Source organism: Merops nubicus, unplaced genomic scaffold, assembly GCF_000691845.1.
Source record: "Merops nubicus isolate BGI_N331 unplaced genomic scaffold, ASM69184v1 scaffold41788, whole genome shotgun sequence".
Lineage (NCBI taxonomy): Eukaryota > Metazoa > Chordata > Aves > Coraciiformes > Meropidae > Merops > Merops nubicus.
Window position 1 is genome coordinate 28,709 of NW_008626114.1, and position 25,760 is coordinate 54,468.

At 37.2% G+C, this 25,760-nt stretch overlaps 1 protein-coding gene across 1 annotated transcript; it reads left to right on the top strand.

The window, feature by feature from the left end:
• The first annotated feature begins 512 nt into the window (after window positions 1–512).
• On the top strand, window positions 513–21,837 carry EPS15 (epidermal growth factor receptor pathway substrate 15). Its single transcript, XM_008945871.1, has 13 exons — window positions 513–830; window positions 5,908–6,069; window positions 6,708–6,905; window positions 8,869–9,066; window positions 9,635–9,712; window positions 10,076–10,166; window positions 11,214–11,249; window positions 12,122–12,258; window positions 13,377–13,446; window positions 14,608–14,684; window positions 15,194–15,356; window positions 17,876–18,054; window positions 19,951–21,837. The coding sequence occupies exons 1-13, from the start codon at window positions 660–662 to the stop codon at window positions 20,095–20,097; spliced, it is 1,707 nt and encodes a 568-aa protein (XP_008944119.1). The 5' UTR covers window positions 513–659; the 3' UTR covers window positions 20,098–21,837.
• The last annotated feature ends 3,923 nt before the right edge of the window (window positions 21,838–25,760 follow it).

The following is a 25,760-nucleotide window of genomic DNA, read 5'->3' on the forward strand; positions in this document are numbered from 1 at the left end:
TAAAGGCAGAAAAAAATCCATATATTGTCAAGAGATAAACCCTCTAAGGATTTTTTAAAGCAGTAACACTCCTGAGCTGTATTTTTTTTTCCTTCTTAAAGCTATTGTTATGTCTGACTGCCAAGAATTATTGAAGATAATTTCCCTGTCCTCAGTAGTCGCTTTTAAACTTGAATAAATGTAGAGACAGACTTCATATGACACAGCAAATAATTGTATGGAGTCTGTGAGCAGACAGGGATTGCAGCAAGCTAACCTTTCTTCTGACTGAGCTCACCCACACATAGAGCCAAATTCTGGTTGGCAAAATTCATTAATCACCTAGATTGGCCTCCTGGAAATGTTTTCTAGCAGCTGTTAGCATAGGAATGACTGTGTTTGCAGGGGTTAATAGTGGAGTCTGATGCAATCCCTCCCACTTTTCCCAGCAGTTTTCATTAGACCAGTGCTCCATAGCAACAGTGAGATCACTGGAGACAGTATTTCATTGATTTCTCCCTCCCGCCCCCTTCCATTTTTGAGCCATTCTTATCACGGAAGTGCAGTTTGGTGAAAAGACAGGGTTTTTTTTTTAATGCAGAACCCCTATGCAGGCTTCTGTCTTGTGAATAATTTGGAAAGCAGAAATCCCTTACATCTTTTGTTTTTCATGTTTCACTATGTATTTAAAGAGAGAGACAGGCTTAGGGGGATGGATCACTGTACCTGCTGTAGCTGATGTTCTCAAGTATTCTTGCATTGTTTGCTGGTCTTCTAGGGAAAAGACTAATGTAGAGCAAGACCTGAAGGAGAAAGAAGATACCATCCAGCAGAGGACAAGTGAGGTCCAGGTAAGCAAGACACAGGATTATTGTTCAGACACCTGATACTGCACCATGTGGTGCTTTACCAGTGGTGGCATTTCTGAGCCTTTATATCACATCACTTATTCTGGGAAAAGAAAAAAATTGCTGGCTAAGAAAAGTAATGTACTCTGAAGTGTATTTTCTCCATGAATGTGGGCTGGTTTAGGTGTGTATATTTATATAAATGTGCAAGCCTCTAGGATTGTAGCTTGCATGGAGCTTTAAATGAAAAATATTACAAAAGAACAGACTTTCTAGTTTGGGGTATTTTGGGGTTGGTTTGTTTTTCTTTTTTTAGCAAGGCTCTCTAATGTATAATTAAAACTAAAGAAGACACTGTAGCACTGAAAATTAATAAACTTAAGTGGCTGAATTAAAAGGGCTTGTATGTGGGGCTGCTGCTTAAGAGTCGCAGTAATTACCAGCTTGGGAGGAATGTTGCCTCAAGTTAATTTTGTCTAATATAACTGAATTTTAAAAATAATTTGATTTTCATTTAAAAGGATGGCATTGAATTTCCAGAATATCCGAAAATTTAAATTTTATAGGTGTTTTACAGGGATTAAAAATTATACAGTCAGCATCAGTGTTTTGGGTGCTAACAGTCTAGCCGAGCTCTGAATTACATGCTGCAAAGCAATTTATAAAATTATAAATTTTATAATAAATTATAAAATTTACACAATAAAAAATTGTGTGCTATCTGGTAACTTACATTTTTATTTCTGAATTTATTTTAGAAATCTTGGTTATTTTAGATAATTTTTCTCTGATTAAGAGCAAAAAATGCACAATTTCTGCATTTTACTTTGTGTTGGGCAGAAAAAGAGCAAGTGTGTTAGAACTGCTGTAAATTTTGTGCTTGGCTACTTAATATCCTTAAAGCCTAGATGATAATTAGTAGTCTGACCTTTCAAAAGACAATCAGATGCTGTCCTGTTAGTCACAATGGCAGGCAGATTCAGCAGCTGCAGGAATGAACAGAGAAGTTCCCTGTCTGTGATTCTGTCCATGCCTGCAGTGGTCATTCCCACCATGCTGCAGATTTGCCTTTTCACACGCTTAAAAATTCTTCTGGGTATTCCTGGTTTTACACAAGGGATGAATCTGTTGCATTTGCTGATGGTGTGTTCTGGAATCTGTGTGTGGTCATGTGAAAGTTGAGTGCTCTGGTGTCTTTGTACAAAAGGTATATAAAGCTAAATGAGAACCTTTAACGTTACAGTATTTGTGTCATCTGCTTCTGTTTAGTGCTTGACAGCAGCATCACAGGATCAATAAAGTCATTGTATCTAGGGCAGTAATGTTGGAAACAACTGTCTCAGGTCTTTAACCTCTTAGTGATCACACGAGCTATTTGTTCCTTGTTGAATCAAGAGTTACAGAGATCTACCAGTCTGCAGGGGAGGGATGGTCTATTAATGGCTTGTCAGAAAAATGAAGAACCATCAGGAGCAAATAGGAAATGGCTTCAGCATCTATTTAAGCTGGTGGCCCTTTATCTCTGGTCCCTTTCTCGCGCCTGAATGTTGAAGGACCTGCATGTTTCAGGAAACTTTCTAGAACTTCAGGGAACAGTGGTAACAGGTTAAGAATGTCTTTACATTGTGCTTTTTTGTCTTCTCAATTTGTTTTAACAGTAGCAGTTCTGAAGATGGTGTTCAACACCAGTGCCTTCTAATGTGCCACCTTGGATCAAGCTTTGTGTCGTGGCATCACACTCCAGGGTTTCTGATACCAGAATCACTTCCATGGACACAAATTATAGTCTCAAATATAGCCATGGTCTGTGATGGATCGAACTGATTTGTATGGGAGGAGTAAAAGAACAACAGCTTTTTCTTCTATAAAATAATTTATATACTATGTAAATAGACACTAAAAAGCAAAGACGGAAAGACGGAAACATAGCATGCTCTTGAGTTTTAATGTGCTTATTGAAATATCAGCTCTTTAGTAGCAAAGGTTAAGGGGTGAGTTGTTTTTTTTAAATTGATGGGCAGAGGAACCAAGATCAAGAAACTTCTAAGGCACCATCTCATTAACTTCTTCTGTGATTGGATTAGTATTTTCTTATAAAAACAGGAGTAATAAACTCAGATATGAAATGTTCCTCTTGGCAGTAGAGGTGTTAGTGTGTAACTAAAACATTAGTTTTTGACCACATCTCAAGTGGGAACTGAGAATGCCTTTATCTGGATGTCCCCCTGCTCTCATCAACAGCGTGCTCTTTGAGGGACAGCTCTCAGAGCACACAGGGTGCTTCAGCAGCTAGATGCTGCCTCAGGCAGTGGGCATTTGGACATAGTCACAAGACTCTTCCATTGAGCACTTCATTCACTTCTCTGGGCATGGTTTGTCAGTCTGCCTACTCCTACTTATTCTAAAATAAGTGCTAATTCTCTTGGTTTTCCCAACAGTTCCATATTCCCTAGATTTTTATTGATGTGAAATCAATAGGTCTGTGGTTTGCTTTTCAATAGGACGTTGAAACATTGTAAAGGAATTTTTAGAACAAATGCATGTAACTCCTGAACGAGGCATAATAGATATTTATATCAACTGGGACAAAAATGTAACTGCATGTGAGACACTGCTTCAGAAAAAGAGGGGAGAAAAAAAAAGTGAAAGTTTTTTTGGGACTGTGGCCTTCTAAGTATGGAATTTTTCTGGCATTCTCTTCTAGCCTTTTGATGTCTTTGTTGGCCTGAGGTGTTTATTTAAACAGTTCCACGCTCCAAGTATCACATCAGCATTGGATTTTCTCTGTTCTTTTTTTGTTGCAGTGCACCAAAGCCATCAGAAAGTGCTCTTTCAGGCTGCACGGTTTTTAGCACGTGAATAGTTTGAAGTACAGACTGGCCATCTATTAAATCCACTGTCTGTGGAAATACAGATCTCTAGACTTTCCTTGTCCTACGCTGCGTTAGCATGGAATGATTGTAAAGCTAACATGAGGATTACCATGAAAATGATAGTTTGTACAACCTCAAATGTGTTAATGGTTTTCATCTAGAATCTCAGCCAGTGCTTGAACATTAAGATGTTTCTTCCCTTCTGAGGGTGTTCTTTGAAATTGAAGCTTAATTGGAGCCTGGTTTACTTCATGACAATGTGTCTTGGAATATTACCTCCAGTTCTGTGCAGCGTATTTCCTACAACCTTTAATTTTGGAGTGGTTGCGTGAACATGTTTGGTTTTTTGGTTTTGGTTGGTTTTTTTCTTCTCTTCTGGGAGCCATCAGACTTAGTCAGGTCTCTTTAGTACTTCTCTACTGCTGTGCCTAAGACAGGCACTGGGATTCAAGGAACAGTAGCAAGATTGGAGGTGATCTATATTTAGCTTGTGTACGTGTGAATTCTTGCTTCCTTTCAGGGAAGAGAGACTGAGAACTCTTTAAGCTGTTGGGTTTTCTCCCATTGCTTGTGTTGAGTGTCAGCTGATACTTGCTTTTCACAGAGATGTAAAAAATTAATGGATCAAGAGCTTCCCAATTATCCAAGTCAGTAGCTGCTCTGTGGGCTTTTCGTGTATGTGCCAGTTTCTTTAATAGATTAGAAATAACCCGTAACTCACCTACAACACTCATATAACCTTTACTGAACTTCATATTGAATTCAGGGAGTTTGTGGGTTTTTTTGTGTGTGGTTTGTGTTGTTTGTCTGTTTTGTGGTTTGGTTAGGTTTAGTTTTTTTCCATAAAGGCATCTGATGTTTTTTTAGGTAGTCATCCAGTTGTCTTGAGGTTGCAGATTTCCCTAGCTGCACCATATGCATTTCTATTTCTAGCTGGCTTTTCTGTCCTGATTTTCTGTGGGTTTTTTTTTGTTTGTTTGTTTTGTTTTGTTTTGTTTTGTTTTTGTTGGTTTTTTTTGGGTTTTTTTTTGGTTTTTTTGATCTGATTATCTGGGGATGTTGGCATACATGGATAAACTGTCTTCCTCATGAACAAAAACCCAAAACACCCTAAAAATGGACAGCCAGATCTTGGCTTAGAGTAATGCACAAGTGTATGATCTAATCAATTCATATCAGCTTGTTTTCTTACCCTCCTTAATTTTCTTCTATTTCTATTTGATTTTTATTGGGTTTTATGATTCGTCATTCAATTACCATATATTCTTGGAAAGGCTGCAATCTTTTCATCTAATGCTTTTTCCTTTTGTACTAATCCTTTTTGATCTCCCTGTATCATTTCTTCCTCTTGACTTTGACAATTCTTTTTTCTTCCATAATGCTTTTCTTGACCTTTTCTTCAATGTTATCACTACAGTTTGTTCAAGTATAACCATTCCTGTTGCCCAAAAATGTACTAATGAATCATATGATGCTATTTAATGTACTTAGAGCACAAGATACATACTTACTGCCATTTCATAATTTTTAAAATGCCATATTGTTGTGTATGGAATGTGAATTTCTCAGTAGTACTGTTAAATGGAAAGCTTTGGGCTGATTTTTGCAAAATCAGAGGCAGGGATGCTCTAGAAGGGAGTGCATTTGGGTTAATAATGCACCAGGTTGGTTCTTCACCATGTTGCTAATACAAGTTCCTATTTTTGGCAATGTGTTTTTGAAGAGGGAAGGATCAGAATAGAGAATTTCTATTTTTAAGGAACTCAGTATATTGCTAAAACCTAGGAAAGAGGCAGTATAGCAGCTGAACAAAGACAACTTCCACATTCAAAATGAAACCCTAACCTCTCTGTGAGTAAAACAATTAATCTGTGTGTGGATGCACAGTCTGCAATATTTCAGTGAGATTCTTTTTACTGAAGGAAAAAAAGCAAATCACAGAATGGTAGAGGTTGGAAAAGACCTCTGGAGATATCTAGTCCAATGCTCCTGCTAAAACAGGTTCGCCTGGATCGGGTTATAAATAACCTGATTGTTTTTATGTATGGAGAATGCATGCTTGTCTGACAAGTTACAGATGCTAGCTTTCGAAAGATTATTTGTTGATACTTTGAAATCTGAATTAGTACTGTAGTTTATACTATGGAATTTAGTGGTTAGGAGGAGAGAGAGAGAACAAGTACAGAAGTAATCTTGTTTTATTACAGGATCTGCAAGATGAAGTCAAGCGGGAGAGCAATAATCTGCAAAAGCTGCAAGCTCAGAAACAGGAAGCACAGGAAATCCTTAATGATCTTGATGAGCAGAAGGCCAAGTTGGAAGAACAACTTAATGAGATCAGGCAGAAGTGTGCAGAGGAGGCCCATTTGGTAAGGTCTAGAGGCTAAGGCACTTGAAAGAGCAGATGCCTCATTTTGAAGAACTCTGCCTTGCAGCGTTAGAGTTGTTGGGGCAGGAGAAAAACTGGAGAAAATAAGGAGACTCAGTGTCCTTATTTTGTGACCAACAGAGGGTAGTAAATATGTCACTCATTTCAGTGACCTCCTGATGTAGTATTAGTGTGTCAACAATATGCTGAGATACACTTGCACAATACTCTGAGAGATACTTGCACACAAATAAGGTTAAGTGCAAACATACTGTAAAATTATAATGCGATATAATTGTAATTAGAAGTGTTAATTTCTGGGACTGATTTCCTAGTGGTTAAAAAAAAATCTTATGGTTATGCAGGGTTTTTTCCTAATATTAAGAAAAAAATCTATTTCTTTGAGGTCTAAAATGATATTTTCAGTATTAGAAATATCTGTGTTCATCAGGAAAACAGCTAGAACACTGCGATCTTACTGATACTAATAGGGAATTAACCTTGAGTTCAGGAATGATCTGTAATCTTTGCATTAGCTTAGGGTTTTTTTTGCTTTTTCTGGTATTTGGATGGGTTTGGATGTGTTGGTGTTTTGATTTTGTTTTTTAATCTGGCTTTGAAATACTGCTCATGCTTTAGATTGCCATGCTGAAGGTTGAAATAACAAGTCAGGAATCAAAGATTTCAACGTATGAGGATGAACTGACCAAAGCTCAAGAGGAGCTGTGTCGCCTGCAACAAGAAACTGCAGAGCTTGAGCACTGCCTCGAGTCTGGGAAGGCACAGCTGGGACCTCTTCAGCAACATCTGCAGGATTCACAACAGGAAATCAATTCAGTAAGGCACTGTGAAAGACTGTCCATGTCATTCCACCTCCCCCAACCCCCCCAGTTTTTAGCTGACAGCCTTTGTTGTGGTTTTTCTTAAGGGAAAGGCGTTTTCGTTTTTTCCTTACTGTTTGCTCATGTCTTTAGCTGGTTACACATGTTCTGTGCTAGTAGTTATTAAGATTCTTAGAGGCTGACTCAAGTCACTCAAGACACTTAGTGATTTTTCTCCAAGTTTTGTTAATAAAAAGAGAATAACGCATTATACCTCATAGATGAATGAAAAATGGATAATGCATGCCTAAATTCTCTTTGTCTGGTTGTTATTTAAGATTTCTCCCTTAGACGTGGCCTGGGGCATGCTCTCACTATTCTTTAATTGATTTGTAGTCAGTATAAAATTACTAATAACATTTACTTAGTGGATTGTTGAAGGGGGAAAATAAGGTAAGTAAGAATGAATTGGATTGAGACTAGGTGCTGAGAAGCAAAGAGATGGCTGCACTGGGGTTTAAGCACTGTGCTTTGAAGTGTCTGCTGTTAGGTTAAAGAAATGCTTTTATCTCCTACCTGTAATCAATGGTTTGTTATTGCTTCAGTGGTGTGTTAGCTTGCACACCCTTTCTTCATCATTCTTCTCCACCTTGGCTGCTGTCTAATATTTAGGCAGAGTCACCTTGTTACCTATTTAAAAACAAAATTTAAAACCTTCCTATTAACTTTGAACCCTGGAAATGGCTGACTTCTGGGATGGTCATTTCACACAATTAATGTCTGTAACTTTCTTTGGACTTCCACTGCTAGTGTTTATGCAAGAACACTTTCTTCTGTTGAAGAACCTTAAAACATATTCATCTTTTTAAAATTTGGCCTTGAGTTTAGCAACTGAGAAGTAAACAAAGGATTTTCTATTGATTGATCACAGGTAGAGAGAAGGTTGTGCTGTTCCAGTAAGAAGTACTTGCAATGAACAGAGCTGAGGCTGGTAATGAAATTGGTTGTGTTTGACTGTACTATGAACTTTTTTTGATAGGTGTTATATCAGTTCTCCTAATCTTACTGCTCTTGACCTACAAATAATGAACAAGTGCTTTGGTGCTTTAGGCAAGATTATCTAATGGTTGGTCTGAGGTGGGTGTATTTGGAACACTTGGTGTTGTCTTTGCTGCCACCTGACTTCTGACGTGTGCAAGGCAGTGAAAACTCTATTAGGTGACTGACCTAGCAGAAGTCAGTGGGATTTAGACACCTAAATATCCAAACTATGCTCTTCTTCCTGTATGATCTGTCCAATCCCATAATTCCTTCACAAGTTGCAGGATGGTTGTAAATGTTTGATATGAGGCACTACATTAAACATATTGCTGTAATAATAACTTGTGAAAGTAATTGTCTGCTTCCGAATATGTACGGTGGATCTTGTAAACTTCCAAAGTCGTGTGAGAGAAGATAATGAATTTGTAATTTTCCTTCTTGGAAGATTGTTATTCATTCTGGTAAAGTAGCCTTTTTAAGTTAGAGTTTAAGGTAATTGCAAATATATAATTTAAAACAAAAAAACAAACCAAACCAAACACCAGAGGGAAAAAAAAAAAAAAAACCAGCAAACAAACAAAAAAAAACCCTGCACAAAATGAAACAAACAGAAAAAAAATCCAGAAAGCTTTACACCTTTTTTTATGAGTTGAAGTAGAAACAAAGGAACAAGTCCTGATGTCACCAGTAGTAGTCTCCTTGGCAGTAGAAGGTTCTTCAGGTCTGTCCTTCAACCACATTGCATCTCTTCTAAATCTGATTTGTGTTTATCTCTCAGATTCCACTCTTTGATTGAAAGAACATGGATTTTATTATATTTGCTTTTGAAAATAAGGATTTCAGACATATATCTTCATCTTATATTTAAGAGGGGTTGGTCATGTACTAGCTCCTGTGTGTTGCCATACTGATGCATATACATTTATTTCTGTTTGCAGGTGCAGACAAAACTTCTTCAGCTGAAAGAACTGGAAAATAACCAATTTAGTTGGCACTCTAAGCCACATAATACACTTGTTAATGGAACTGCAGATCATTCTAGTCTCAGCAACAGCAGCAGTGAAACTGCTAACCTTAATGAGAATGCTGAAAGGGAAAGTCTAGCTGAAGATGAACAAATAAACAGCGTGTCTCCAGTGAGTAATGTTTTGCCTGCTTGGTCGTGATGTAATGCAGCTGTGAAGTTGGAAAAAGTTAAGAATGTATCAAGATTATGTTTTTAAACAGTTGCACAAGTGGAATTTCAGGGTGTTACTCTGAGGAAGGACTATGTTCCCACAGTTTGAAAGTTGGTAAGCAGAAAAAGAGAGGCAGTTTTAGCTTGGCTGGAAAGTGGCAATAAAAATTTGTCTGTATTTGTTTCCAAAGCAAAATAAAATTTTGTTTTTGAGCAAAAAATAAATGTATGATAAATTGTAGAATTAAAATTAAAGGAAAGTAGCTGTCTCCAGTTGGTGCAACAAGGATGGAATAGAGAATAATACAGAAAATCTAAAGGCATCTTGCTTTAAATGTCCCTCCTTATGTCCCAGGAGCTTCTAGATTTATTTTTTTTTAAAAAAAAATTCGCAGGTAGCATTTGAGTATGTTCTACAGTAAGTATGAACCTCTTGAAATATTGTTTAGTGTATTATTTTAGCTATTTAATAGTTAAAATTAATTCTGTGTGCTCACTTAGAGTGAATTGCTTTTATCCTTACTTAGGTAAGGAATAGTCCTGAAACAACAGCCTCTGTTGTGGAAGAAGAGAAAGAGACCCCAGCTGTGACTGTTACCGAGAAAGTGAGTATGTTCAGATTTAGGGGAGGAAAAAGTAAAATTAAAAAAATCCTGGTTAAATTGTTTTAGGCTTGCGTCATGCCACTTGCGTCATGGTCATAGACCAGCAGAGAAATAAAACTGTCACTTCTTCCTGGTTTTATTGAGAGTGTACTATCATGGAAACATTTCATCTCATGTAACAGGCAGGTTGTTGTTGAGAAATGTTTTGTATCTCCATTGATGAATTACATAGAATTCTAGCTGTCTTTTTTTTTTTTTTTTAGCTTTAAAAAACTAAATGGTAACACAAGATGACATAAGCGTTTTCCATCCTGGGTTTCTTAAAAATATAATACCTTTCTCTTCTTCTTTTGTATTCCCCAGGAGGATCCATTTGATGCTGAGTCTCATCCATTGCCTGATCTAGTTTCTGAAGGCAGTTTAGAGTTCTTCCAGTCTGACCCTTTTGTTGGCAGTAAGTAAACTTTTCTCTCTAAGAGCAGATTTGCAAAAACAAGCCTTACATGAACACATCTCAGACTAATTTTCACTTTGGAACTGCTCTATGTAGAACAAATGTGAAGATGTTTGAGTGACAGAAGTGTGGAGCCAACTGCATCACAAAAATAGAAATAACAGAGAGTTCCAGGGCATTTCTCCTTCCTTCGTCTGGGCTTCTAATTGGCTATGAAAATTGCCCTTTTCTCTCACTGGTCTTCCTGAGTACTTCTCTTACCCCCTGCACATCCAGTTGCATTTTGGTCCTAAAGGAGTGGGAATACTTGTGGTACATGTGGTGTCACTAATCTAGTTTGCAGCACGGATCCACGGGCAGGTCAGCTGGGGGTTCGGTGAGCAGAGTGTGTGGCTGGCTGGGAGTGAATGGCTGTGGCCTGCTTCTGGTGAGTGAGGCACTCGGGAGAGGGTCATGTGGAACTGCACCATCTGGCTGTCCTGTGGAAGTGCTAGCCTTTATTTTAGGAACTTGCAACTTGCGAATGCTGTTGCTCTGTTTGCTGGGTTTTTTTTTGCTTTTTTGCTGGTAGAAGCGATCTGTCTACATGGAGCCACTTGGAGAAGGGGAGTTGGTTTGGGTTAACTGCTGAAGCAGATGTTTTCAACCACATTCATGTGATTTTAAATGCTTTCAGAATCAGTGTGGCTTCATCATTTTAGCTCATATCGCTTTGAAAGGAAAACAAGCTAAATTTGTTTCAGATCACTTGGCTTCTGAACGAATGTCAGCACAGATTTAATACTTGCAATTAATAAATTTAAAATAGCATGAATGATTTTGTGTAGATATTGCTTGATTTTATTTTTTTTAAATAATGCTGAAGTGGTCCCACTTACATAGTAAGACCTTTCTTTCAGAGGAGAAAGGTAGTAGCCAACCTTGTGGGCTTTGCTCAGTATGTTCAGGAGTAGAAATGAATTTTTATCCAAAAGATTTCAAATGAGTACATGCTTCAGGACAAGTAACTTGATTTGTGTTGTTTTCTTGTTTGTTTTTAAAACCAAGGTGATCCCTTCAAAGATGACCCTTTTGGGAAAATTGGTAAGTAACTTCTAATGTGTTTGTTTTGCTAAATAATTCCTACTAGAAGAGTAAGTGGGGGTAAGTGTCACCACTTTCAGCACAAAGAAAAGGTGGAAATGACCCAAAAAGTCACCATAGGATGGATGGATTGATGGATAGATAGATAGAAGGCAGTAGCAGCTGGCCACTTGTGTAAAAGCTTTTCAGAGAAGCCCCGTTGCCAGTGAACTTCTCTACTGCTGTTGGAAGTCTCCTTAGTTGAGATTCAAGTATGTGAAAGTGGCAAACAGAAGGCCCCAAACTCTTGCTGCCTGTTTTGTATGTGAAGTAGGACTGTACTCTTTTCAAGGCTCTTAACTTTCCAACTTGCTTTAGAACTAAATGTTGAAAAAGGTGGAAAGTGTCTATTTAGACTGGTGGTGTAAGCAATGTCATTGCGTTATTTGCTTGGTCCTGAATGGAGTTACTGATGACAAAAAAGCAAAATGGTCAGTAGGAAGGCTCTAGCAAGACAGTGTTGAGTGCCAAGTGTCAAATAAGAAAACATTAATTGTGTTTGGGGAGAGAGAGGGTAAGAGAGTTCTGAGAAACATTAGGTTTTGTACAATGCTTTCTTTTTAGGGGGCCTGGTTAAAGAATGTATATGCTGAGATAATTCTGGAACCGAACCACTGGCACCAAGTTTTCATGGTGTGCAGAAAATCTTGGCTTGTCTAATATTTTGAATCACAGAATACAAATTACTCACAGGCAAATTTCATACTTCAAAGATCCTTAGTCTTAAACGTGTCACCTTCTTGCAGTATGAAACAAGCAATATAGTGTTTAGTTTTTAAGATAACAAGCTAAGTAAAGGTACCAGAAATATTAATGAGATATTTACTTTTTAGATCCCTTTGGTGGTGATCCCTTCAAAGGCTCAGATCCTTTTGCTGCTGACTGTTTTTTCAAACAACCCTCCACTGATCCTTTTGGGACCGCCGGCACTGATCCATTTAGCATTGCAGACAGCAGTAGTAATATCACAGTAAGTTGGATAGCGTATATTTTACTTCCTTCTACCTATGATTTGGACAAAATAACCTATTTTGTACATGGGACATGCCTTGAAAAACTGATACCCAGAAATCATATGGCTAGAAGGTTACCTCTTACCCAATGGCTCTGTCTTGTCTTTTTTGTGTCTCATTGATCTTGAAGTAGTCACAGATGAAATAGAAGTAAAACCATTTAAAAAATGTTTCATTCGGGAGCCTCATTGCTCCACAGATAAGAACATTTAGAGAATAATGAACTCGTCCCTCTTGGTAGCTGGTGGAACTTACTAAGCATAGAAAGAAACCCAAGGTTAATCTCACCAGGTTATGTTGAGATGCAGTTTTCACGTCAAATGCTAATGGGCTCATGAAGTGCATTCTATATCTTGTCTAAAATCTTATGTGGTATGGGGCTTCCACCCTGAAAACTCCAATTGTTCTATAGGTCTGTGTTGTCTGGGTTTTGTTGTCATATTTTTTATTAAGAGTCACTGAAGCTCTCTCATAATGTGGAGATTCTTGCTGAATGTACCTCTTTCAAGTGTGCTTTGGTATAACTATTAGCTGCTCACATTAAAACTGAACAGTTATTGATTAGTGTTGAGCCTAGAATAAGGTAGAGTTGGGCATGAAACTTTCTCTGATGTAGGATAGAACTTCATGAAGAGGAGGGAGTATTTAGGGCTGACAGGATTAGCAGTAGACTCTTGGGATCTGGATTTCTAAACTGAAGTTAAGTTATGCATTCATCCTAAATACTTTACCACACCTTTGTGGTGGTGTTATTTTGTAGCTAAATCTCCATGAAGATGTCTCTGGTTGTAGAAATTATGAGACCAAAATGAGTGGTAGATACTCTCAGCCTGTGTGTTAGGGGTTGCCAAGCAGGTTGCACATATTACACCTTTTTTCCAGCCTTTGAAAGTATTAATCACTGTTTTGAGGAGTTTCTTTTCACATGTTTGTTTACTGATGCTGATTAAAGCTAATTCTAAAATATTTTAACTTACAACTTCTAAATTAAACAAATTGTTATTGTATTCTTAGAATGAGGGATCTTTTAAGCTGAGAAACAAATTTTCCTCCAAAGGAATTTTTTCTTTTTCAGACAGAGATCTCAAAGAAGAATGACCCCTTTGCTCCTGGTGGAACAACTGTTACTGCATCAAGTGATCTAGGTAAAAGTAGATGATAGACAAGACCTCGTGGGATTTGTTTTTATTTGCTTTTGCTCACTTTTTGTTTCTAGTATTTTGACTGAATTTGCAATGGAGCATTTTAGGGATTTCCTGTGTTTTCTCCATTTTCCTATAAAGTATGACATAGGGTGCAAGCTTGCAGGGGGATGTCTTTATGATTAAAAACTATCTCATTGTCTGTAGTGTGTATCACTGAAGGCAAAAACATTCCTCTGCCTTTCCTAAAACTGGTAAAAGATCCTGATCTAAGCATTTGGACTATTGAATGGTTTGTACTGCTTCCCATGGGGTTGTTTTTAGTGGTCTCATACTTCTAGTAAAACACAAGATAGCTTTGTACTATGAGAGGAAACGTGCGATAGAATAACTACCTCATCAAGAATTTTTACTGTTCAAGTTAGCTCCTGTTGTTTTGCTAGGAGCCCCTGTCATTTGAGGGCTACAGATGTATTAAGGAAGACTCTAATCTCATATTTTCCAAAGTTGCACTGCAAGTGGTAATCTGAATCATGAATCCACATGTGATTTGTATTGTAAACCTCTTCAGTTTAATTGTAGGGAAAAAAAATGCTGTTTTTAGAGATGCAGAAGTGAGTATTGGTAGAGACCGTGCGCTTCTTGCTTTACAGTAGAATAGCAGTTTTTACATATTTTGAGGCATATAAGAATGCAATGGCACTGCTGAGTTAGATTGAGGTGATAGAAGGTTTAGATACTTCATTCCATAAGTGAGCCTACAGTCAGGAGTGAGCTCTTGTTCATACAGATTTATGTATGTTCATGGGTGTATGCACACAAAAAGTGCCCGTGTGTGCATACGTACGTGTATCTCAGCAGAACACCCAGTTGTATGGTTATTTGATACTGTCAGTGGAATTTAACTTTTTTTTTAATGCAAGAAAGCAGAATACCAACCAGTATTTCTTTTTAATTACTCCCTATTCAGGAGAACTATTAATTCTTAATTGCTAGTTGGCACTTGGAGTATTTGTAAAAGCTACTTAGTAACTTAGTGCTCACCTCATAAGTTATTTCCCCTGAATTAGTCTATGTTGCAAAATATGTGGGATTTTTTTTTTTCAGTCTCCTTTGTGTTTAACTTTTAATCTCATTCTGGTTGCTTAATTTGTGTGTGTTTAGCTGCAGACCCCTTTGCCTCTCTGTTTGGAAATGAATCCTTTGGAAGTGGCTTTGCTGACTTCAGCACGCTGTCAAAGGTAATACAAAGCTACTGCTACTGACAGAAAATGCACAAAACTCTGCCATGACACGACATGGCTTGGACCCTCCTACCAACAGTTTCATTACAGTTTTGATACTACGAAAAACTGGTAATGATTGAATTTTGTGAAAAAGAGGTTGCAAATTGTCCTGCAACTCCCCTATGATGATGCAATATAATCTTTGTAGTTTTACAAGTATGTTCTCTCTATTTGAAGTGATCTTGTAAGTTTGGTTTTGTTTTTTAAATTCAGTGAGTTTAACACCAGAAGTATTACTTTGTCATGTTTAACAGCACTCAGTTTTATATTGCTGTACACACTAACCATTTCTAATTTTTCTTTATTTTCAATCCTTTGGATGATGTGTAAAACCACACAAAAGTATTTTCTTTTTGTCTTAATCCAGCCTTTCAGTTCTGAATAAATACTGAATTATTGAAAAGAAGGGAAGGTATAGTAGAATTGCACTGAAGACATGTCTGTTGCTGTTTTCTTTCTTTAAGGCTAACAATGAGGATCCCTTTAGCTTATCCACATCAGGTTCTGACAACAATGTGGTCATAACTAAAAACTTATTTGAGGAGCCACCAGCTAAAAATGAGGATGTTCCTCCTGCCTTGCCCCCTAAAACAGGAACTCCCACAAGGCCCTGTCCACCACCGCCTGGTAAGAGCTGACACTGAGATGTTCTTAACAATTCGTTTCTTCTGTATTGGCAGTGGGACAGTAATTATGAGGTGATGGTGAAACATGAATTTAGAATGAATGAGCAAGAAGTGAAACAACTCTGTTTCTGATCTGTTGGTGATTTCCTCAGTTACACTTTGCAAGGTGTTTGGGATCATAGTTTCTTTTTTGAAGAGAGGAAGGATAGAGAAAACAGGGAGACAGAGGTATTACAAGTATCTGCAAGAATGGAGCATGGCTGCAAATAAAATGGCTACTGATGTGATATGTTGTATATTGCATTAAATCATCCTTAAAGTGAGAGTTCAGTTGTGTTTTATCCATTGCAAAACCTCTGGGTTTAATGCAGAATGAATTAGATAGGTTTAAGTGACTGTCTCAGGGTTTCAGATTAACTTTTTCCAGGTGGCCTTGCCCGAGGTCTGTGGTAGCAAATGTAGCCAAACTATAAACCCCAGTCTCCTGTGCTGTTCTCTGTTCTGTGATAGCTGCGTGCCCTGGGCTGCTCCATGACACAAACCACCCTGCTCTCCAGAAAAGGATGTGATTAGCAAAGCTAACAACACCTTCTTGAGGCTGCAACAAGCCCAGATTACAACAGACTCCTCACTCTCTCAGTTTTTGTTTGCATAGATTGGAAAATACATTGCTAGTATTCCTTTTTAAGTTTCTGTTCTCTGTTTCATTTTCTTCTAAAAACTCTACTGCATCATTTTTACATCATTTTTTACACAACATGGATGAATCTTAAGGTGTTTTGGAAAACTGTATTGTGAAACTTAAACATATATTCATCTTCCCTCAAAAAAAGGGAGACACAGAATACTAAGTTTTGATTTCTAATATTGGTGTGAGATCTGGTCCATCTTGACGCCTTGCAAGTAATCAGTTTCATTGTACCTAGCATTAAAACAGCTGATATGACAAGTGATGATCTTTTGAACATTTGATAGTGATTGACAGTGGTCCCTATGTAAAACAAAAAAAAGGATTTCTGACTTCATTGTACAGGAGAGGCTATGACATGGTGTACAGATTTGCTTTCAGAGTCCAAGCTTCTGCTGGTGGAACAACAGCATCCTTATCAATAGAGAACTAGAAAAAAAAGTGACTCTTTTGATTTGCACCTGTTATTCTGTGGTTATCTTGATAACCGTTTCCAAGAAATTATTTTTCCTGATGGAAATAAAGCATTAAGATGTTCAAATGTATTTGGTTTTAATTACTCCTTTGGTCTGATTGAAAACAAGGGAATGCTTTTTTAAAGAAATGCCCCAAAAATCTTTCTCTTGATTTGTCAGGCTGCTGGTGAGTGTGCAGCAGGGTTGTTTGCTTGCCTCTGAAATCCACTGCCTTTCTAGATCCTGATAAACACCCTCATTTCATGATTTCTTAGGCAGATTTGGAGATTCTTAATAATCCTTCCCATGCAGAAATAAAATTCCCTGGATGTCATTTGCAGCTGCTTCTCCCACATTATTCAAGAAATAGACTTGTATTGTTTGTCAGTAATAGAACGTAATCAGTAAGTGAGAGCTATCGTAGTAGAGTTATCTGGGAATACCCCATGGGAGTATTCTTGAAATCATTGCCAAATTAGAATCTCTTTTGGCCTATGAAAGAAACTTTCTTGCTAGCTTGCAACAGGGATATGCAAAATAACAAGCACTTTGGTTCGATTCTGCTGTTTTAGTCTAAAATGTCAACAGAAGCAAGTTTTAAAATACAACCATTATAAGTGTGGAATCAGTTGCAGACCTGCTAGTTGAATTCAGGAAGCTGCAATGAAACCTGTTCTGTCAGCAGTGAGGTATGGAGAGAATGGTGGGATGAAATTCAGCTCAACTGTTCTTGGGAGTACTTGAGTTAATGTCCTCAAAGGTGTTGAAAGCTGACTGGGGTTAAGGTGGAAAAAGAACAAGATAAGTGGGGGCTTGTGCCTCATTCTGTTCTATCTGCAGCTACTTGGGCAAGGATTAACAAAATAATTAAGCCTGTAATTGGTTTTTGTTATACTCATTCATTCAGTTAATTTAAAAATGGCAGAAATTCCAGGTGTTAGCACAGGGAGAGTTGGAAGCTTACCAATATACTTCTGGTCTCTGAATGAAATTGCATCAACTTGATCCAAACAAATAATAACAGAGCCTTGCTGGAATGATCATGGGCAGTTGATAAGCAGAAGAAAAAAATACTATGCTGATAGAATAGGGGTTCAAGACTGTTAGAAATTCTCTTCCCAAAATATCGAATTAGCACATAATTGTTTTCTTGAATCATTAGCATACCTGTGTTCCTTTTTACCTGATTACCCTCTAAGAAACTATGGGCCATACTCTCATTTTTTAAATTGGCAACCCTGCCTCTGAAGTCATTGCAACTCCACTAGTTCACTAGATGAGGTTGCATTGCAAGTAGCCTTTGAATTTGTTTTTTACTATTTTTGGCATGTTATTACCTGCTATCTGAAATTCATTTCAAATTCATTTTAATCTAAGGGAAAAGACCTATCAATCAAATAGACTCTGCAGATTCCTTTAAACCGAGCGATCCATTTCAGCCTTTCCCCACCCCAGACATTCCCAAAGAACAAGAAGCAGATCTATTCTGTGATCCATTTGCTCCCACCAGCATCAGTAAAGAGGCTGACCCCAACAATTTTGCAAACTTCAGTACTGTGAGTAAACACTTTTTACATTTGTTTCAGTATAATGACAGCTTTGAATTGTTCACACTGAAGTCTTCAGTCTAATTTAAAATATGAAAACATACCCCATGTACAAAATGGATATCGCTTCCAGTTAAAACGGTGTTTACATTTAGTTTACAGCTGAGGCTGTCCTGAAAATACTGCAAAGTGTTGTAGTTCGTGTTTAAATTGCATTGCTTTTGTGAGCTTCCTTCCTGAAGGCCTTCTAGCTTTTAGAAAATAGGACTTCTTAAATACCTGTGTTCTGAGGATTTTCCATTTTATCAGAGCATGCCACAGGTCAACTATGAGTCTATAACAAGCACACTGTTAACTCCAGTGAAACATAAAAAGGTGTGATTTTAATATAGCTGTCACTGAACTGTTTGGTCATGATTTCAGTGTACTGAAATGTTGATGAACAGCCTCATAACAGTGTATGTTAATGAAATGTAATTTGGTGAGTTTTGAATGGATAGTAAATTCCAGACACGTACAATGATGTAAAAAGTAGCAAGTGTCTCTTTATAACCAGAATCCATTTCATAGAAGTCGTGGTGTCCAAGCAGTAGAAGCAAATCTAAAGGTTTGTGCATGCCTATATTTTTTTTTTTTCTTTTCTCTGAGCTTTTGCAAATAGGGGTTTTTAAAGGCATCATCTCACTTTCAAGCTTGATACCTGTTAAATGCAATTTGCATTTACAGTATCTTGATCATACTGCTTTTTTAATGTTCAGGCCTAATAAAGTATGTGCTTGATTGAAGTAAACTGAGGATTGGCGGGCTTTCAAAATTGACTTGCACTGGTTGATGTGTCTTGTAGCATGATCATTTCTGAAATGCTGTTATTGATCACTGTTATTAGTTAGAGGGACTGAGGAGCCAGTTTGGAGTAAAAATGTGATGTCTAGAGGAGAAAGCAAAAATGTTCATAATCTTTATGAAGGAAAAAGTACTCTTTTCTAGCTGCAATTACTGAAAATGCTAAGTGAACTATGGAGAAACTCAAGCTTGTCTACCTTGACTTCCCAAAGAAGCAACTCAAAGCAGAAACTAGCTGGAGTGTGTTATGAGAACCGCTTCACACTTAACATTGGGACACTCATGAAGACGTGGGCTTCGCCTACCTCTTAGCTTCTCTGCATGCTGACTAGAAGCAAACTGCAGCATACATCATCTTCTGTATTTTATTTAAGAAAACACCCTTAACTGACTCTGATTTATGACCATTGTACCACAGGAATTTGGTTCCCATTCTGTTCACATCAAAATACATGGATTGAATCTGTTCTTTTTTTTTCCCTCTTGTATCACACTGACCTTTCTCTGTATTACTACCTGGCTTCTAACTGTACAGTTACTTCATTATTTTGCTGCTTCTTGGCAGAACTGTTTTTCATCTGCACCATTAAAAACAGTCACTCTGCAGCTAATTTTTGCAGTTGTCACCTGGAAAAATCATCCCTAACGAAAGTAGGGTCAATCAAGATAGCCCCCAGTGCAGATAGGGGTGTATTTTGCAAATTGTTCTGATTTATTCAAATTTTTTCTTGCATGGACTGGAGGGGTTTATCCAAAATAGTTTGAATTGAAAGTATAGCACTTTCTGCTCAGTAACTTTCTTTGAAACTTATGCCGTGTTTCAAAATTCAGTATTGTTTCATAAAAACACATCAGTGGGGTTGCTTCAATGCAGTTCTTAATAGTTTAACTTTAGGCTAAGCTAATTTTAATAGTGTATTCCAATTAAAAAGCAAGTAATATTTGAAGACTAGACTATATACAGTATTTTAAAAAACTGTAATTGTCCCTTAAACCAAAGACTTTGGACAGTGTTTGTTATCGTATTATTAATTTGGTTCATTTTGTCTTTTAAAAACACAGTATTCTACTGAGGAAGACATGATTGAATGGGCTAAGAGGGAAAGTGAGAGAGAAGAGAAAGAAAGATTGGCAAGATTAAAACAGCAAGAGCAAGAAGACTTGGAACTGGCTATTGCACTCAGTAAATCTGAAATATCAGAAGCATGAAGTTTAGAATAAGATTTTTGTGTTATGTCAACTGTTTTGTCCCTCTCCCTGAATACCTAACCTATTTAAATGTTAATCAGAAAATACATATATACAAGGAACTATGAAAGATTTTAAATTTCTGACAGTGGTGTGAATGTTTCTGCTAAATTCAATACTTTGGGTTATTGTTTTAATAACTGTTAAGTTTAGCATTCAATTTCTCTCAAGTTTTCAGGAGAACAAAGTACTTTCCCAGCTGTAAATAAACCAGTTGAAAATGCAGTTAGTGAGATTGTAGTTTGACTGTAATCTGTCAGCAGTTGGTAATTGAGCATAAAGTGAACATAGCAATTATTCTGCCATGGCCAACTGTCTCCCATCAAGCAGTTAGTCATTTGAAACCTTTTATCCTTCTAAAGAAATTTTAGTCATGCCAGAGTTGTGGAGTGCTTTATTTTATATGTATGCATATAAATTTTTCTCTTCATTGACGATTCTGTGTTTGGATTTGAAATAATAATCTTCATGGAGTCTAAGTAAGAAAGAGAGTGTCTTTCTGAAACCTTTAATGCTTTTCTTGCATGGTTATAGGTTTAAGACAGACCTGTTAGTTTGTTTTATACAGCAAGTAAGGTGAAGATTCATGTGTGTTTGCTGTTGGCCAAGATGACTGTCCAAGGAGACCCCCACTGCTATTTGAGCCACTTTTGCTTGTGAAATATGCAGCTGAACTGGCAAGTTAATAAGTTCAATTTGAAATAGGATTGAGAATAGAAAGAAAAAACAGGTAGTCTGATTTATTTTTTTTTAACCACAGTTGTTTTCTGTATATGTAATTTATTGTATGCCAACTGATAGTTGCACCTTAAACTGAATGATTTCTTTATGGTCACTGAGTCAGAATAGGATTGATAGAATATTAATGAAAATAACTTATTGTTCATTTTGAAAAAACTCTGTTCTGGAGAATCAGTTTCATTTAAATAATTCAGAAATAAACAATCTTTTGCCCTACCTAAGAAAAATGGTTGGCAACAGCATAAACATTAAGAATTATTTTTTTTCTTGCACTTTTAACCTGTGGTATTTCTGTGGAGGAAATTGAAGTGTTTCAACACAGCACTGCCGGGGAGAGAGGGAGAACTCAGCCCTGCTTGGGGCTATCTAAGCTCTTCCCATGGCCTATCAATGCTGCTGTTGCACACACTTGAGGGTAGTTTTCAATTTTTCAGGAAAAATGGGTAACCTGACTGGGATGGTTTTTCTTTTGCACTGGGAAATGAGCTTTTAAACACCTGCTCAAACAAAGTAAATTAAAATTTTGCAAGTATTAAATAGTTATAACTTATCTATACATCTTTGTAATAAGTGTATACTAATCTTGCAAATCATATGCTTAACTGGATGACACAGTTTCTTATCTTGTGTTAAAAATGTATACTCAGTGGACCAACACAATATTAAATGTATATATTATATATATATATTCCTGCTTTCCTTTATGGAATTTGAAGTTTTGAGTCATTTGATGTTACATTTCACGTTACTGACTCTGACTTATAGTACTTTTACTCAGACTACCAACAAACCACTGCTGTGAGCTAAATGGCATTACTTTATGAAGTTTTAACTTTTTTTAAAAAAAAAAAAAAACTTGTTCAGGTGGGATTAGCCTCTATTTATAGACTTCCTTTTTGTTTAAAAATTCTAACAATAGCCTGTAATTATGAAGAAATAAAGTTTAAGTACATAAGTGTGAACTGTTTGCCTGTTTTTTCAAAAGGGTGCTGTGAGCTGTAAAGCAATGTGTAAATGGAACGCAAATAATGTAAAATGTTCCAATTGTAGTCTGATGGGAGTGGCTTAATTTTCAGGGGAAAAACGTTTGCTTTTTTTTTTTAAATGAGACATCAGTTAATTTAGGCAATGTAATATCTCCATTAATTTTATCAGGTTCACACACATTCCTGAGGCTGTTTGAAACCTCCAGGCTGTCCACTTTTTTTCCTTTTTAAGTCCCCGGGCAAGACTCCATCTTGGGCTAATTTTTCCTCCAGCTGTGCCACTTTCAACCCTCTCTCCCCTCCAAATTTTTGGCAGTCAATTTAGCTCCTTACAGTAAAACTGAAGATGGTTGCTGATCATCTTGAATAATTCAATACCCTCTTCTCACTGTCTTTCTGCAGCTTCCTGTACGATGAAGTTCTGTCATGTAAAAGTTCCTGTTGCATTCACAGAATACCACTGCACTCAAAAAAAAAAAGAGATTATGTCACGTATAATAGATTAATTGGCCACTTGACAGTTACACTTCCACTGCAAGTTATCTGATGCAACTTAACTAGAAACTATATGGGAAGAATGTACTGGGGATTAATCTGAAGTCTTGTATCCCACAAGGAATAAAATGGCAGCAAAAGTGCTTAATGATGGAACTGACATGCCAGGTTGATGTGAAGAGCTCTCTAGAATGCCATCTGATTTGCATGGTGGACTTTAAGCAAGGAGACTTGATGTGAGACACTAATTCTTCTGCTTAATACTTAAAAGCTGTTGTGTTAGACCTCAGCACTGGATTGAACTGGTTTTTTTGGCTCACATGGACATCCTTCCCAACATGGCCACCTGGTACACCTGCTGTATGTCACCTCTTCACAGAAGTAGTGTACAGCTGCCGAAACCATGTTGCCTACTGTTGTTTTCACATTCACTTCTGAACAGTTTCATTTAGCTGCTTAAATTTAAATTGACTGTTTCTGAATTTGAATATATAGCAAAATTATAACTTTAGTATTGGAACGTTTCGGTCATGCTTTAGCCTGTATCTTCAAAGTGATTGGTGTGCATGGATGTGCAACTTCCTGTTTTCAGAATACCGGTAGAATGGTGTTTTTAGATTATAAAGTTTTCAGATTATAGAGCATAAAGGCATATTTTAGGGAGCATACAGATTTAATTATACAAGGGCAGAACTAAATTCATATGTCTTCTTTTTATGGAATTCTGTATCATGTCAGTGGACATTCAAGTTTACTTCCATTGTTAATTAGAGTGAACATAAAGGTTGGCTTTCAGATGCGTTTTTTTTTATTATTGTAAGAGGGATTTTTACCCGATGCAATTATTAAGCGCAAAACAATGTCAAATTAAAAGCAGACAGTCAACTGTTTGTACTGGAAGTAAGCAGTAATTTTCCCCAAATTGAAGATCTTTCTTGGTGCAAGTTTGAGATTTAACCTTTCAGAAGGAAGAATGGAGCTTCAGTTACCTATATGAGTGTTACTGAACTCCTGAACTCTTCTGCAGAATAACTTGTGTTGTCTTCCTTGTTGGCAGCAAGGTGTAGGTATTAAAATTTCAAGGTAGGAGTGGAGGGGGAAGCAAAACAGATCTCTGAATGAGTGTCTGAGAATACGGCTCCCAGGTGGGGAGAGACAGACGTTCCAAGCTTGTAGCAGCGAATCCATATTGCAACAACCAAACTGTCTTCACATCTTCCTGCCCTGACAATCAGTCTCTGCTATTCATAGTACCAGTCAACAGAAATAATTTTCATCCACAATCAGTTTAAAGAAACATTAATATGAAAAAAAACAAACATAAATACTACCAGCTGCATTGGCATTCCTTGCTCAGAATACTTAAGAATTCCTGTTGTGCTAAAATTGAGAGAAGAATTGCTGCTAGGAGAGACCTTAGATGTTAATCTGGAAACAAAAAGCATTGGTTTTTAAGACAGGTGATTGTGTAGGTAGCTGATAGAGGGGGAAAGTGCTGCATTGTTTGGATGTGTATTCAAGACGTCAGGATGTTGTTTCTACTTATCTCTTGCTGATATATTAAATGATTTTGGACAAACCACTTCTTAATCTAATTTGCTAATCTGTTTCCTGTTTTCTAAATGACAATGGGTTTGATAGTGCATGCCGTAACTGCTGTGATTTGGAAAGACAATCCTGTGCAGAGTAGAAGGAATTTTATCCCATTTTACTTGTGTGTATCCTGTGGGTAGGAGAGATGTTATAAGGTGTTTTCTCTTGTTAATATGAGCAGCCAGTTGCACTAGGACTCTAGGACAGTACAAATAACTGGAAATAACAGATCAAGAATTTGACAAAAGTGCTGCTTTGAACAAGGTATTTTCTTGAGGATGCAGTTTTCTGACAATTCAGGGTGAAATTCTTACCTTTGGTATCACAGGCCTGTCCCAGCTGCCACTAGCCACCAAGGGATCCTTGTAACACTGTCTGCAAACTGTCAGCTGTCTTGGGTTTTTATCTGACAGTGCCCAAGTCAATAAAAGGATTCATCCTGATCCACTTACTCAGGCGGTTTTTCCTGTGTGGACAGATTAAATATTTATTCTATTAAAGGATGTAACATTGAACTTCTTATATTCAAAGACAAAAGGTCATGAGGATTGTTTTCCAGAAACTGCAGTCTCTCTTGAGATGATACCTGAACAGGTGTGATCCCTTAGAGAAAACCCTAATTTTGAAAAGATCATTGAATTTTGTGGTAAAATCTTTCTTGTAGGTATTTTTTAAAACCCCCCTTCTGAAGCTCTATTAATACCTCCTTGTTCTTAAATGCTCTTCTGTAATATATACTATACGGTCTGAGGAGTATGGAGTATGAATCCCATTTTGGGCCCACATTCAGTAATAACTTTTACTGAATAAATAACGTGGTTGTGGTTCAAACCAGTGACCCAGAATCCTGAAAAGTGTATGTAAAAGTACTAGTTGAGTGTTAATAAGATGTAGATTTAAATTGCCTAATTTTCCTGAACATACTATCAGTTTATCTTAAAATATTTATTTTACTGCCTGATATTAAAAGTGTAACTGTTCTGTCCATAAACATACAATAATATGTTCAGGAGAATAACAAATTCAAACTGCAATTAAGGTAATGACACAGATTTGTCCTTCGGTTTTAGCTTTTTCAGCTTTCTCTGTACAACATGCAATTCCTAAAAGTTGTAAAAAGCAATGTAGAGTATATTGTGAGGTGATTATTAATAAAAATGTTCATTAGGTTAAATGTGACTGGCTATTGAAAATGGGTTCTATCTGAAGTGCAGAATTAAACTGGAAGTCCCTCTTCATTATGGAAGCTGTGAGATGGAATGAGCTTCACTAGTCAAAAACCTCAATGTCTGTGACAGGTATTTTACACTGAAAAATGTCACCGCTTTTTACAATGTCCCTCATTGAATTAAAATAATGGATTTAGCCAAAACAATAGTGAATTTTTGCCTGTTGTCAGACTAGAGTCGTGCTTAAATTGATCAAATGTTCTCTCTCCTGTTTCCTCTGCTTCTCTGGGTAGAGTTGTGCCCCAGGCCTGTGCCTACCTCTCCTTCTGCACATCACGAGCCACATTGTTGGTGCTCAGCTAATAAATTCTTTCTTTTTTTTTAACCTTATACACCCACTGTTCTCATTAACGTGCCCATTGTTTCTTTATGTCAACCAAGTCCTGTTTGCCCTGCCGCTCCCTGTCCGCCGTGTGCACCTTCGCCAGCTTTCCCCTGTTCATTTCCTTCCACAAACTCCTTTTATTAAGCTCTCCTGAACTGGTGTCCCTGTAACCCTGTAGATGATTGATGCAATATATGTTATGGCCAAATTAAAACAATTTTCAGTATCGCATATCCATAATTTCGATTGGTTTAG